General features: G+C 58.5%; 4 protein-coding genes across 4 annotated transcripts; 3 read left to right on the top strand and 1 right to left on the bottom strand.

Annotated features, from left to right (window-relative positions):
* Positions 1-285: 285 nt before the first annotated feature.
* On the top strand, positions 286-6,057 carry SLS55_002066 (uncharacterized protein; the record flags this gene model as incomplete). The annotated part of the gene is made up of 2 exons (XM_066773552.1): positions 286-290; positions 354-6,057. The coding sequence occupies 2 exons, from the start codon at positions 286-288 to the stop codon at positions 6,055-6,057; spliced, it is 5,709 nt and encodes a 1,902-aa protein (XP_066636119.1).
* A 3,163-nt stretch (positions 6,058-9,220) lies between these two features.
* Positions 9,221-10,512, bottom strand: SLS55_002065 (uncharacterized protein; the record flags this gene model as incomplete). Its single annotated transcript, XM_066773551.1, has 2 exons — positions 9,221-10,112; positions 10,163-10,512. The coding sequence occupies 2 exons, from the start codon at positions 10,510-10,512 to the stop codon at positions 9,221-9,223; spliced, it is 1,242 nt and encodes a 413-aa protein (XP_066636118.1).
* A 926-nt stretch (positions 10,513-11,438) lies between these two features.
* Positions 11,439-12,256, top strand: SLS55_002064 (uncharacterized protein; the record flags this gene model as incomplete). The annotated part of the gene is made up of 2 exons (XM_066773550.1): positions 11,439-11,444; positions 11,558-12,256. The coding sequence occupies 2 exons, from the start codon at positions 11,439-11,441 to the stop codon at positions 12,254-12,256; spliced, it is 705 nt and encodes a 234-aa protein (XP_066636117.1).
* A 151-nt stretch (positions 12,257-12,407) lies between these two features.
* Positions 12,408-13,794, top strand: SLS55_002063 (uncharacterized protein; the record flags this gene model as incomplete). Its single annotated transcript, XM_066773549.1, has 2 exons — positions 12,408-12,415; positions 13,119-13,794. The coding sequence occupies 2 exons, from the start codon at positions 12,408-12,410 to the stop codon at positions 13,792-13,794; spliced, it is 684 nt and encodes a 227-aa protein (XP_066636116.1).
* Positions 13,795-14,568: the final 774 nt, after the last annotated feature.

The following is a 14,568-nucleotide window of genomic DNA, read 5'->3' as shown; positions in this document are numbered from 1 at the left end:
TACTCGGCTGCGCCTCGCCATTCAAGGCACAAGATCTACTCCGAATCGCAGCGTCGGCAAAGGGCTGTTGAGGAAGGACCTGGTCAGGAAGTACGTGTCAGCAAAGGAAGCCACCGCCAAACCCACTCCAGACATCGAACTCACCATGAAGCGCAGCCAAGAATAATCCATGACCGCCGCCAGCCCCCTCGAGTAGCGTCTCGATCCAGTCACGCTGGACATCTTTATCCACGCTCACGCGACGTACACCCTCCCCGAACCAGGCGGCCAAGAGAGCATCCGACTATGGAGTCAACCCGACGCAACGTGCACTTCGCGGGCGTCTCACCCGAAGAAGACTCACCGACGGACAGCTCCGAGCATCCGGTCCCAGGCCAACGGTACACACATAGTGACAAATGGATGGTCGAAGACGACATGGAGGATGAGGCAGAAGAGAGCATCAGGGACCATACGGATGACGTTTACTCCGACGAGCCTGACTATACTTTGCCACGCTCTTCTCAGCACAACGGCCACGAGAGACAACACATGTCAAACGGCGGTTCGTACTACATGCGGGGCCACGGCCATCACCCCTCAGCTCGAGGAAACTACTTACCAGAGCCAGAATACCCATCGCGAAACGGCTACCGCTCATCCCCGGAGCGTAGACGCAATGCCTCACCCAACGAACGCCACAGGGACCCACTTGCCAGATCGAGCCAGAAAATCGATGCTCGCAAGTTCAAAACCTTCGACGACTTCTCCAGCCAGGCCGCATCCCAAAGAACGCAGCCGCTCAACGGCCAGCTAAACCCACAACTCGAAGTAATCGACCTGTGCAGTGACGAGGACGATGACGACGACTATCAGCGCCCATCCGCCGCCAGTCGCCACGCCCGCCACGGAGGCAACCCCTCAGCGTCGAAGCGCCGCCCGTCTGACCTCGAGCGATCCCGCCAGCGCGAGCGCGACAACGTGATCATCGCCGACAACATCGGGCCCGACTACGCCATCGCTGACGCCGAGTACTACCGTCCCCGGGACCGGTCGAGGACTCGAAAGCGTCTCAAGATCAACGACCACAACCTCGCAGCAGCACGGGAAACATACCACATCGGCGTCGAAGACTTCAATGGCCGCCATCGCGACGCGTTCGTGGGGTCGCTTGCGGGGGTGTCGAAACGCCCGCGGAGCCCTGAGGAAGTCTACTATCCCTCGCGCCCGCCGACGATACAACAGGCACCGAAGCGGCAGCATCGCAGCGACCACTGGTCGGAGAAGCACCGGAGTGGGATGCCTCCTGAGGGCGCTATCGGGCAATACGTCTACCACCGCCGCCCCCCTTTAGTGCAAGCCTTCATGGATGAAGATTCGGACGAAGAGGAGGCGTGGCCGTTGCCCGACAACAAAGCGCCGAAGAAGTTGTCGAAAGCGCGAGATGATGGCTCGCGCGACGGCCAGGTCCAGAAAGGGTCGATTTTGAAGAAGACAACGACGAGCGATCTCGCAGCGCCCGAGCGACAGACTGGCAGGCCGCCGACAGTTCAGCACCACCACGACAAACTCTCCGGCATCTCCGCCAGCCAGGCGCTGCGCGAGCGTGCGCGCCGCGAGCGACACGAGAACGGCGTCAACAACCTCTTTGGCGACGACGACGATGACGACGACCCACCAGCGGCAGCGGCAGCAGCAGCAGCAAACGGCTACCACCACCACCAGCACCACCAGCTCCACCAACCCCCTTCGACCACCACAGCCTTCGGCGCCACGAAATCAACAACAACCGGTCATCCCGCTCCTCCTCTTCACCCTCCTCCTTCCCCATCACCATCAACCAAATTTCCCCCGAAACAACCGGCGATCAACAAATCTCTCACCAGTACCCGCCAACTGATGCAGGAGACGGCCCGCCGCATCCGCGAGTCCAACACCCAGGAGGAGTACTCGAAGGCTTCGTCTGGTGCTTCTTCGTCGCCGTTCGGCACGCCGACGCCGAGGTTGGGCGGCGGGCGTTTGGGCGGACCGCCGCCGCGATTGTTGTTGAAGAAGGTGCCGGCGTCGTTTTCGTCGTCGTCGTCGTTGTCATCGGTGGTGAAGAGGAAGAAGGAGAGAGGGGGTGGTGGTGGTGGTGGTGGTGGTGTTGTGGATGTATCCAGCGCGGAGGAGACGTCGAGTAGTGAGAGCGATGGAGGCGGCGGGAGGGCTGGCCGCCGACGTGGACATGGCGAGCAGAATGGGGAAAAGACCGCGGCTGCGTCTTCTCCTTCTCTTCTTCCTCTTCCTCCTCCGCCTCCGCCTCCTCCAACGGCTGCGTCCGTCGCGGCTGCGTCAGCAAAGTCGAGCCAAGCAACAACCCACCCCCTGCCCGCCGCGCGTCGCGAACGGACGAGCAACGCGGCCATGATCAAGAAACTGCTCAAGCAGCAGGGCAGGGCGAAGAAGGTCGAAGAGCCCGCCGCGGTCACCACCAGCCAGAAGAAGCCTACCGCTGCAGCCGAGGCGTCGAAGGAGAGCGAAGCCAAGGAAGAGAAGGCGGCGTGGCAGCAGGCCCTGGCCGCGCTGGATGCTGGTGTCGGGGGAAAGAAGAATACGAGGGATGACGGCAACGGCAACGGCCACACTTCTCCTTTTTCTTCTGCGCTTCGTCGTTCTTCTCCTCTTCCTCCTCCCCATCCTCCTCCTCCTCCACGTGCTCGGGAAAATCACGCCATTGATTCCGTCGAGAAGTCCCGCGATGATGATGTCGACGCGAAGTCGTCGTCGTCGTCGTCCGATGCAAGCGAAGTTGAGCGCGAAGACGTGATGGCGTCGGTGCTGGAGGATGCTAGGCGCGAGAAGGAGAAGCAAAAGAAGCTCAAGGAAGAGGGGCTGCGGCTGAAGCGGCTCGCGTATCACGAGAGGCGGGCGCAGCAGGAGAGGGAGAAGGGGGAGATGATGGCGGATGGTGGTGGGAAAGAGCGGGTGGAGAAGAAGAAAAGTGCGGCGAAGGAGGGGAAACAGGCGAAGAATAAGAAGAAGAAGACTACGGTTGGAGAGCGGAAGGTGAAGAGTGATGAATTTGTGGAGGAAGATGACGAGGACGGGGGTGAGGATGAGGCGATGATCTATGCTAATGGTCTTGAGGGAGATGATCAAGAACTTGGCTTCGCCGACGAACTCGCTGAGGATGGCGACCAGGTAGATGCCAGTATTCCAGAAGGCGATGGTGAACTCGACGACATGGATGATCTGTTCAACGAGCCGTCTGATGTAGCAACTGGGCAGGCCGTCACTTGCCAGGAGAATGGCGATGAGGCGGGCCATCTTGAGACAGTTGGAAGTATGAAAGGTAAGGAGTTTGATCTTCCTGATGAGGACTTATCTGATATGATATCGTCACTTTCGTCTCCTGCACGCACTTCCGCACCTCTGGATTTTCTACTCCCAGATACACACATCGCGACTAACAAAAATGCAGGAGCGAACAACACTCAGCAAACTCCGTCCGCCAATACAGCAGTGTCTAATCAAGCAGCTGAGCCAACTCAAGAAACCACCGGTGATTCCTCGCCTTCAGCGGCCTCAACCGCTGCCACCTCGCAAGATGTCGCCACCAACGACACCCTGCAAAAGAAGCCCGCTCACGAGGCCGACAAATCCAACCCGGAAGAGCCGACAAGCCTACAATCCATGCTCGCAGGTGCCACGAAGGAACCAGCAAAAGATCGCAACGACGACCGGTCCGGCGCGAGGAAGCCTGCGCCGAGCGGCAACGCCCGCGAGGCCGCCCAGCGCAACGCCGCCCGGCGCGAGCAAGCCCTCGCCAACGGCCCGCTCAAGAAGCACATGCAGCAACCTTCTTCCGGCAACAAGCTTGGAGGCGCAGGCGCCGGCTCCACTAGACCCGTTGGCAGGCCGCCGAAAAGCAGCAGCAGCAGCGCCTTCATGCCCGCCGCGAAGCCCAAGAACCTGCACGCCGGCGCTACTAAAAACAACAACAACCTCCTACCCCGCGAGAGCGACCTCCTCCCCGCGAAAGCGACCAAGAAAACAACAACAACCAACAACACCACCACCACCACCACCACCCGTCGCCCTGCACCTCGCCCAACAACAACAACAACCACCACCGCTCCTCGCCACGACCCCGACGATTTCGGCCCCCTCGTCGACCCGAACAAGACGCCAACCACGCCGCTATCGGTGCTCGAGGAGCACGACGACAAGCAGCTGCACCACTGGCGCGAGAAGGGGCTGGCGTGGGCCGAGATCCGCATCCTGTACGCGGCGCGGACGGGCAAGCGGTTCTCGGCGCAGGGGCTGAGGGATCGGCTGAAGAGGGTGAGGCGGCGGTGGCCGGAGTTGGTGGCCACTAAGGACGGGGATGGTGGGAAGAAGGGCGGCGACGATGCGGGGCTGATTGGGTTGCCGGCGGTGGTTGCGGCGAGGGAGAGGGAGGAGAGGGAGAGGGAGGAGAAAGAAGAAGAACAGCAGCAGCCGAGGCTGGGCGGGAAGAAGTGGGATCCGAACGCGTACGAGCGGTACATGGCGAACCAGCAGGCGATGGCGGATTTCTTGACGGACGGCGAGGGCGAGTCCGGCGACGACGGCGACGAGTCCACCACCACCTCCGATGATAGTGATGACGGCAAAAACAACACCACCAAGCAAGCCCTCTCGAAGACAAAAACCCGCACCGTCACGGTAATCGAGCCCGAGCCCCTCGACGAAAACGAGGTCTGGTTCCAGTACCACGTCACGCGCAAATGCTGGTCAACCACAACCACGTCCTCATCCTCCTCCTCCTCAGAAGAAGAAGCAGCAGAAGCAGAAGCCGCAGCCGCAGCCGAAGCCGAAGCACCCACATACGCCATCGGGCCCGCCGCACACACCACCCTCCGCGCCGCCAACGCTGCCGCCGGCGACGAGATCCAGCGCAGCCGCTTCGGCGTCGCGGGCATCGCTCCAGGCTGCAAGAGCTTCTCGTGCGAGGCGGACGACGAGGGGATGCTGCATTATCGCGTGGAGCACTTGGAACAAAAACCTGTTTCTGGTGGGGCACGGAAGGGGAAGAGGGTGACGACGACGACGACGGTGGTCAGGGTGGATGTGGGGAGGAGTTTGAGGGCGCCGGGGGAGGGCGCAGGGATGGGAGGGGGAGGGGACGACGTTGTGGGCGGAGGGGTGGGGTGGTTGGCGAAGAGGCAGTGGGTTGTTTGTGTCGAGGAGGTGGGGACGAGGACGGTTGTGGTGGTTGGGGGGGAGGGAGGGGTTGGAGGTGGTGAGAGTGAGGGGGAGGGTGATATTGGGAGCGAGCATGATGGCGGCGATGACGGTGGTAGCAACCACGATGATGACGGCAACAGCGATGATGGTAACCATGATAATGTCGACAACAACATCGTCGATGATGTCGCCGACGACACCACCGCCACCGCCACTGCCACCGATACAACCACGGCCGCCGCCGCCGCCGCCCCTCCCACCGACCCCGACTTCGACGATCTCTTCAAAAACATCGACGACCTTTTCCTCGAGCCTTCCTCGCCCCAACCAAACCCGGAACACCCACAGCAGACCACCGAAACCAACACCAACAACCATCAACCCTCCCCATCCTCATCCCCATCCCCATCGCCAGCGCCAGCAGCAGCAGCAGCACCACCACCACCACCACCAGAACCAGCAGAAGAAGCAGTAACAGCAGCACCCCCCTCCCGCTCTCCCCACCGCCGCCGCCCCCAAAAACAACCAATCATCACGCACCACACCACCCGCATCCTCGGTGCCTACACGGTCCGCGACGCCGCCAACCGCGACGCCGCGGCCGCGCTGCTCGACGCGTGCATGCCTCGCAGGCCCCACATCGACGCCATCGAGGCGCGCGAGGCGATGCGGAAGGAGCTCGAGGCGAGAGTGGACGAGTTGGAGGCTGAAGAGGGGTTGTTCGAGTGTAGTGTTGAGGTGCCTCCGGCTACCGCTACCACCAGTGGGGGGTCGGAGGTGCAGGCGGGGGCGGAGGGGGCGGAGGTGGTGGAGGTGAGGGTTTGGGTTGAGGAGGTGGGGTTGGGGGGGCCGAGGAATGTTGTTTGATGGTTGGTGATGGTGGTGGGGTAGGGGGTTTTCTTTTTGCATGGGGTGGGCGGGGCGGGGGGTTTGGGATCTCTTCTTTCCTTTAGGTACTCGGGGCGGTGCGTTGGTGATTGGCGCGTCGGCTTGATGGTTTTTTTTCTTTTTTCTCTTTTTGATACACTAGAGCAGTTACGGCCTTATGGTATTTACGCCTGCGGTTGCTGTTCTTTTGGAAAGTGATGTCATGGGTCAAGTCAAAGGAAGACAGGTTCTTTTCCCTTGTGGTGTCGACTGCATCGTGTCACTATGAGTCCAAACTTCATGCAAACGGCCAAGCTACCAGAAAGCATCAACTGAACACGCAGCCGGGTCTATAAATGACCACTAGATGGCTAGATTCATTGAAATCTGTAGTTCATTCAACTGTCTTTGCCTCCGGGCCTCCTGTTTCTCTTTCTTTCTTCGACGGATCTCGGGCAACTGAAGGAATCGGCCGGATAGGCACGGTGGCAGGGCCCCCGAGCCAAAGGACTCGAGGCGGATATCGCGAAGGGGTTGAACAGTAAAGCGCGCATATCAACAACCACAGCTGGGGAAAACCGAAACCCCCAGAGAAACGGAAACGGGGACTTCCAAATCCTCAGATGCGCACGCAAGAAAGCTAGAGCGGCCGATCGGCGAGGGCTACTTCGTTAAGAAGGAGGAAGAAAATAGAAAGGAACAAAAAAAGAATGAAGAAGGAAAGGGACTAATGGTGGGATGACTCAAAGGGCATGGATGATCAAACTCCCATGGCTTTGCTGGAAATTTTTACACTCTTCCTTCGTCGAAGGAAATTATGAGTATGCATAACCTGAAAGTAACACAACATCATCCAGGCGATCTATTTAGCTACCTACGCAAGTATGCTTTTATCTCCGTGGCCGTCTAGAGATGTAGAGCCAAAGAGAGTCCCTTTACACTCAATCGTGATATGTAACTCGTGGGGAGCCGAACATCCACTGACAGACAGCTACAAGCACAATCCGAACCCAAAAGCTCCTCAAACGATTCAAGACTCAAGTGGTGCCTGACATCGATGCGGCCCGCCAAAACTGCATCACCCCTCACTTTGCGCCTACTTTTATCTGCAAAGACGACCCATGCACGTTTTACATGGCAAAATCACAATGCCATATCATGATTTGCGAGAGCAAGTATGTCGGCCACGACATGTCAGAACCACGGGTCGGCTTTCGATGAGATTCAGGGTTCAAAGTTTGCTTACCAGGGAACCATGGGAGCACGAAACTCATGCCCCCGATGAGCGATCGAAATGCGCTGAGGAAAGGCAGAGCTGCCCCACTTTGCAACGGGGGTTCAAGCGGCAAGTACTTTGCGATGTGCTGTTCCGCAAACAAAGCCTGGCATGGCCAACCAGCGTCACTTCAACATTTGCGCCCGAACACAGCTGCTACGTAACAGAGAGGAATAGGGTCTCACTCCTTACACACGGAAGGTCTAAGGGAAGCATACTGGTGCGCGCACTGTCCCTGGAGGCCCAAAGGAGCGCCGCTCTACCGAGGAAGGAGCTACCTCAGGGATCTGAACTTCTACCCAACGCTCAACCCGCGGCAAATTTTTCCAACCCCAACGATAGCCATCACTTATTCTACTACTGTGATACTGCTCGAGTCGAAGTGCACAGATCCTCTGCTCGTTATCCAATATTCACAAGCTTTGAAGACATTCTTCCACCACTAGCATCACTCTCGCAACTTTCGCAATCTTTTCAAGTCGTCAGCCCATCATGAACGGTAGCGTCAACGGCAGACGCTCCAGATCCGTGTCCGAGGACGAATGCAACAGTAGACGATATGACTCTGCCGCAGAGGACAACGCCAACGGCACGCCATCCTCTTCCAACCCAGAAACCAACGGCAGCACCAGACAATCCGCACCCGCCCCAGCCACCAACGGAAACAGCAGACGATCCGAGCTCGGCCCCGTCATCCACCGCGAAGTAGTAGAAGAAGACGGCAGCGCCCTCTCCAACTGGCGGTCCACACAGGACGCTCTCCCTCCCGACCCCCGCCGCCGCCGCCGCCGTCGCAACCCCTCGTCCCTCGCCCCCTCCTCTCCGTCCTCGCCCCCCTCCTCGTCCTCCTACGACAAACCCCCCTCCCCCCTCCCCCCAGCCCTCTCCCTCCCATTAGCAACCTACTTCACCCACCCGCCGCCGGGCCCCGGCCCCTTCCCCTTCATCCACTACGCCGACGACCCGTCCCTCCCGGCCGACGCGACGTGGTTCGGGCTGACGCGGCAGCAAGCGCGCCTGCACCTCGACGCGTTCCCGCCGTCGCATTTCCCCTCCGACGCGCGCGTCGCGGCGGCGTGGCGTGCATGGGCGGCGGGCGCGCCGGTGGGGTCGTTGTCGCCGTCGCCGATGACGACGGTGCGGGAGAGGATGGAGGCGCAGCGCAGCCACATGCTGAGGCATGCGGAGTTTTATCGGCAGCAGGCGGAAAGGAGGGCGGAGAGGAGGGAGGCGGAGGATGTGGTGGAGGCGTGGGAGTGGGAGGCGAGGGTGTGGTGGGAGAGGAGGCTGGAAAGGGAGAGGGAGAGGGAGAGGGAGGAGAGGGCGCAGCGACGGAGGAGGAGGAGGCTGAGGCGGGTGGAGAAGGAGGAGGAGGGGGTTGGAAGGGACGCCGCCTCAAACTGACTTGCGTTACCCCCGAGGGATCCAGCGGATGAGGTAGAGTCGTCGGGAGGTAGTTAGCAGCAGCGCACGCGCACTTCTAACAGGCGGGAACAAAGCTCCGACCATGCCGAAGTTTTGGGTCGTTTGTGTGAGGGTGGGGTGGTGGTGAGACTGATGTGAACAGGCGATTGAGATTCAACCTGCGCTGCCGATGATTGGGGAGGGCAAGGTCATGTCACTGTAAAGTGAAGAGGGGGCCTTTGAAGCGTCGACCATGAAGCCACACAATAGCCACACTCAACATAGCTAGCAAATGCAATTCACAGCAAATTCAACGACACCAAATAATAATAATCGATTCTTGCCTGACTCGAACGGCAATCTCCACGATCACCTAGGCAGGTGCTCACAAGGGGCGTGGCTCAAGACGGACGCAAACCCGCTCGGGAAAGCCAAGAAGCGGGGGGTTTCCATCAACCATCACAAAGGTAGTAGTCATCGAAACTAAACGTAAGAAACGCCTTGCTGCCTGGCAAAGCCGAGCCTCGGGGCGTTGGCCGACGTCTGGTCAAAGACGATGTACTGGGACTTCAAGAAGATCAAGCCGTAGATGGAGAAACCGATGCCCGTGTTCTCCTGGATGCCACCATAGCAGTTGTTGGACTGGTCGACGGCGCCGTAGATGAGATACGAGCCGGGCATGGTGACAAGCGATCCGCTGATGACGGTGCTGAAGGCGGGCGGCGTGCTGGTGCAGGGCACGATCCAGCCTCCGAAGTAGGTGCTCTTGGACGCGCCGGGAACTCGGGCGTAGTAGGCTGCCACGACGTCCGACGGCAGGTAGAACAGACTGGTTCCCGTGTCGATGATGCTCGATATACTCTTCTGGACAACGGCCCCAGACCCAATCGAGTAACCAGTGGCGTTGAATCCCCAGAAACCCGGTTTGGGAGTGGTCAGTACGTTGGTGTACACGATTGAGCCCGTGTACGAGGTGGTGTCTAGAAATCCAAAGTCGTATTTGCCCGCTGCACCTTTCTTCAGCAACGCGGTGAAGAGTGGTTTGGCGAGCGTGTTCTTCACCGTGTCGAAGAAGGTTCTCGGAGGCGTGGGCCTGACGGAGTTGAGGTTGCTGAAGGCAAGTCCCATGACGCCATCGCTGTTGGTATCTTGGACGAAAAGGGATGAAGCACTGGTGGCAGCCTCGACGCTCTGCTTGGTGGCAGTCACTTCGCCTACCACCACTTCGTCGGCGTAGACAAGGCCTGAGCCTCCGCTACCGTCACCATACGTGATGGTCCACGATTGCTGTGGCAGGAGAACACCGGACCTGGAGGGATTGTAGAGTGACTGCCCGTTGGTAGAGCCGGATGCCATGAGCGTGGAGAAGACCCATCTGGCGCGTCATGTGTTAGCGCATTCAACAAGAGGGTGCCAGATACGCACAAATCAGAAGATCCGCTGTCAAGATATAGATTGAGCGTATCGGACCCTAGCGTGACGGGCGACAGGTACAGAGTGTCGAAACCATCCGCGGGGGTCGCCGCAACGGAACGTTCGGAGAGACCGGCGGCGTCAGCAGCAGCAGCCGAGTTCGCCACAGCTTCGGAGACGAAGTCGGGCACCGGAACGCCATATTTGAGATAGGTCCTTTGCACGGCCAAGGGTCCATTTTTGAGGACCTGTGCGTGCGGGACCTGTGGAATAGTGAAAGTCTGATTGAGAGGGCCCACAACCTGCGGAGCAGCAAATGCTACCATAGCGAAGAGAGCCGGGAAGAAGATGACCGAAGACATGGCTGCAGTGCTTGCGAGGCGCGAAAGCGAAAGGGTGCAGAGGGACGTTTGCTTCTCTGATCAAGGAAGCCTCGATTTATAGTCAGATATTCGGCAGCGAAAAAATGGGGACTATCACGATGCAATCTGCAGGTTAGTGGAAATGCGATGCGGAGACAGAATTCCGGCTACGACCATGAAGGAACCACTTGGCGCAGGAATAGGTTCCATTCCGACGTGTTGTAACCCTTTGACCTACACTTCGATTTGATGCCGATGAGCGGGCACGTATGGAATGTCGCGGTCGAAGATGCTGCAACTCCATGTACCTTGGGGTACCTATCCGAGCTTCAACCGGTAATGTTGGAGAAGTAGCCCCCTTGGTAGTGACGTTTGACGGCTCAGGGAGCCACGTGCCTGGTAGTGGGGATTACCGAACATGGGGATAACGGTCTCGTGCTTAATGGTCGGAACATTGCAAGGGACGAGGGCTTGATTCCTGAAGGTCGGATTGCCGTCTTGGGAGTGAAGTCTGCGGGGGATTGGCCTTGGACGAGGCAGACAGAATGCAGTGCGAGATGATGGAATGGAGGTGACGACCAGACGAGGCGGAGACGCGAAGGAAGCAAGGGCGGATCCAAAAGGGAAGGCGTGCTGGGCGGGGGGCAGCGGGCGGCAGGCGCAAGCGAGAGGTCACGTGCAAGGGGCCTTGTCTCAGCCCTCTCCGACAAATCCGACAATTCCGTAACTCCGCCCAAGAACCACCATTGACGAGAGGTGCAAATGGATGAGTCTCTGCCGGCAGGTACTGTGCGCCTGCGCCGTATACACCGCCCGTCCACGTGCTGACCCCAGCCCACCAGCGTCGCTGCGGGGCCCCAAGATCTCCAAGGCGTGCGAGGAATGCCGCCGGCGCAAGCAGAAATGCAACGGCCTCAGCCCATGCAATGTGTGTAGCAGGCGCAACACCGTCTGCTCATACAGGTCGTTCATCCGCCGCCGCACCGGCCGCACCTCCACACACCCCGCCCCGACCGCCCCGACCCCCGGCCCGCACCTTCCCCAGGAGCCCCTCAAGGCCGAGGACGACCCCGACGTCACTGCCGACCGCGAGAGCAGCCAGGCCGACTCCTCGGCTTTCTCGGAGGCCCCTCCGCGCTATCACATTTACAAGAACATCCGCGCTACCCACGTCCCCGCCGACTCGCCCGCCTGTGTGCTGCAGCTGTACTACGGCTCCTCGTCCAACTTCTCCCTGCTGCAACACCTCCACACCCATCTAACCGCCCACGAGGACGTGCCCCATCCCGACTCCCATGTCGAAGAAGTCCAGAATGGGAACGAAAGCATCGATGTCTACAAGTACCAGGGCCTTGCCTTTGGCAACACCCCCGGCCAGCGCGAGACCAATCCCATGTTCCTGAGGCATGAGCTCGCCCGTACTTTCCTGCACAACTACCTCTCCACCGTCCATCTCCAGCTTCCGTTTCTCTCCACCGACCAGCTGTGCGCCAACTTCGAGCGGCTGTATGGATACGGCGACGATGCAAAGATCGACCCTTCCGAGAGAGCCCTCGTCATCGTCGCCATGGCAATAGGCGCCTGCCCTAGCCAGCACGAATTGTGGAGGAAAACCCTGTTGTCTCAAGCTCGGACCGAGGCCGATTCCCTTCTGCATGTCGTCAACTTGCGTGCTGTTCAGATTGCCCTACTTATGATAAGTTCCCCACCCAATCTTCCAAGCCGCACATGGGCTGACCTCTGAGATACGCGTATTGCGAATTTATTGTGGGCAACCCGAACTCGAGTTACCTCTATCTTGGCGGCGCCATCCGTAAAGCATTTGCGGCGGGAATGCATCGCGGGAGCCCTACCAGTCGGCAGTCTCTCAAGGAGTGCTCTGAAGTCAGTCAGACATGCTGGAGTTTATTTTACTTTGAAAGGTTCGTATTCCCTTATTTGTTGACCCGCCACCCGAGCTCGCTCTAACGCCTTTTACTATAGCCTCATCTGCTCCGGCCTTGGAAGACCGTCGTCTCTTTCACTGCAAGACATTGGACTTTCTCAACCAGAACGCCCATCGTTTATGTGGGCCCAGGTCACTTTGTCAGGACTCATACGCAGCGTCCAGCATTTTTACAACCATCACGATTCATCCGTGAGCGCTGATTTGAAACATGCTCATCGCATTCGCAACAAGCTGCGTAGTTTTGCCCAGACCGTAAAGGATGACCTCGGATTCACCCTCGGCTCCCACTTAGGAACAGAACGAGATGAGAACTTTGTCACCCGCGCGGTGATTTCTTACTGTGAGTGTTTCGTTGTATTCCTACAACGCATGTACCATGACTTCCCGTACACCTTCCATCCTGCCAGCTGTCCATCTTTTTTATCACGCGTAACCTTCTGCTTCGCGATCCAACGCTTCCTCTGCTAACAGCAAGCAGTGTATTTCTATACCCTCCTTCTCACATTTCGACCTTTTCTACTTCTCTTCGTCGAGCTGAAGAGACGTGGCGAAGCCGAAGGGAAAGATTCCGATTCAAAGTCCAACCCCTTCAACATACCCCCACTGTTGGAGGCTTGCGAACACACAGTAGACGCCGCCCGCTCAATAGTGATGCTAGGCGAAATCGTCTTCTCAACCGGGCCGGGAGCCGAAGTAAGTCCACCGTCCTCCCAGCATCTCCAGAACTAACAGAATCCCCAAAGGGCGTATACAACAACTGCTTCTTCCTCGAGAGCGCCTGCTTCGTCCTCATCCTCGCCGCACTCCACGACCGCACTGCCACCCGCCGCCACATCCGCTACATCAACCGCGGCATCCGCGCCCTGCGCCAAATCCACCCGCGCGAGCCCATCATCAGCATCATCGCCGCCATCGACGAGATGCGCGGCAAAGTCGAAATGCTGACCGGCATCACCACAACCGCCGAACCCCAACAACAACAACCACTATCCGCAACCATCCCTGACCAACAACAAAACCCCAACTTCCCCCACCACGGCCTCCCCGACCACCAGCAACAGCAACAGCAATACATCAACCCCGACGGCACCATACCATCATCATCCGCCACCCCCGGCGTCATGCCCCCCGGCACCGACCCCAGCCAACCCGACCTCGAGACGCCCCCCGGTTTTGGGTCTTTCGAGCAGCGCGCGCCCAGCGTGTCGAGCGACGTCCTCGACGCCGCGTGGCCGTCGATGGACTGGAACTTTGACCTGTCGAACCTCGATCTCGAGTCGTTTGTGTCCGTCATGGGGAATCAGCAGGATGCGGCGACGTTTGGGCTGTTTTGATTATTTTTGGTTTATTGGTTTTGGGTTTGGTTTTGATTGTGGTGGTGGTGGTGAGGAAGTGTAGGGCGGGGGGAGCGAAGGGAGGGGAGATAAAGAAATACGTGTTGTTGTCGTTGTTGGTGGTAGGCGAAAAATCAGGCAAAAAGTATGTGTGTATGTATGTATGTATGTACGGGATCGGATCAGGGGTAATTCGGCGGTGGCGTATATAATCATAATTGTGTTGCGGCGGGCGGAAGGAAAGAAGGAAAAAAAAAAGGAAATAATCGATGCCGCGATTTCTTGTTTCTCTACAGATGCTCTCTCTCTCATCTCATACCAACGGTTTAGTCTGGGTTTGCCTCATCGGAGAACAACTGTGCATACCATTCTAGTGCCGATGCAATACAATAAGTAGTAAGACGGGGGGGTATGGGACAGCAGCAGCAGTAAACCGGATCCCACCCAACCAAGAAGACCGCTTGCCATTCGACCACCACCTCCCAAAAATGGTAATATGCCGCTTTCTTGAAACGAGCAGTATGAGATCTCTCAAAGCAGCAACAGCAGCAGCAACGACAACAATGACGGCTCTTCACTTACGTACGTACGCCCGAAATGCACTGCTCTCTCATCATCGACAGGAGGCAAATAAACACTCTCTGTTCTTTCACTCGATATCCACGCTCGCTTGCTTGCTTCTTTCTTAGTGCAACCGACCGACCGACCGACCAGCCATACATACATACATAGATCCCGATATCCCCTCCCGCCTCGAATCGATCCCAAAATACT

Source organism: Diplodia seriata, assembly GCF_021436955.1.
Source record: "Diplodia seriata strain FDS-637 chromosome Unknown scaffold_2, whole genome shotgun sequence".
Classification (NCBI taxonomy): Eukaryota; Fungi; Ascomycota; class Dothideomycetes; order Botryosphaeriales; family Botryosphaeriaceae; genus Diplodia; species Diplodia seriata.
This window is presented reverse-complemented; position numbering and strand designations above follow the sequence as displayed.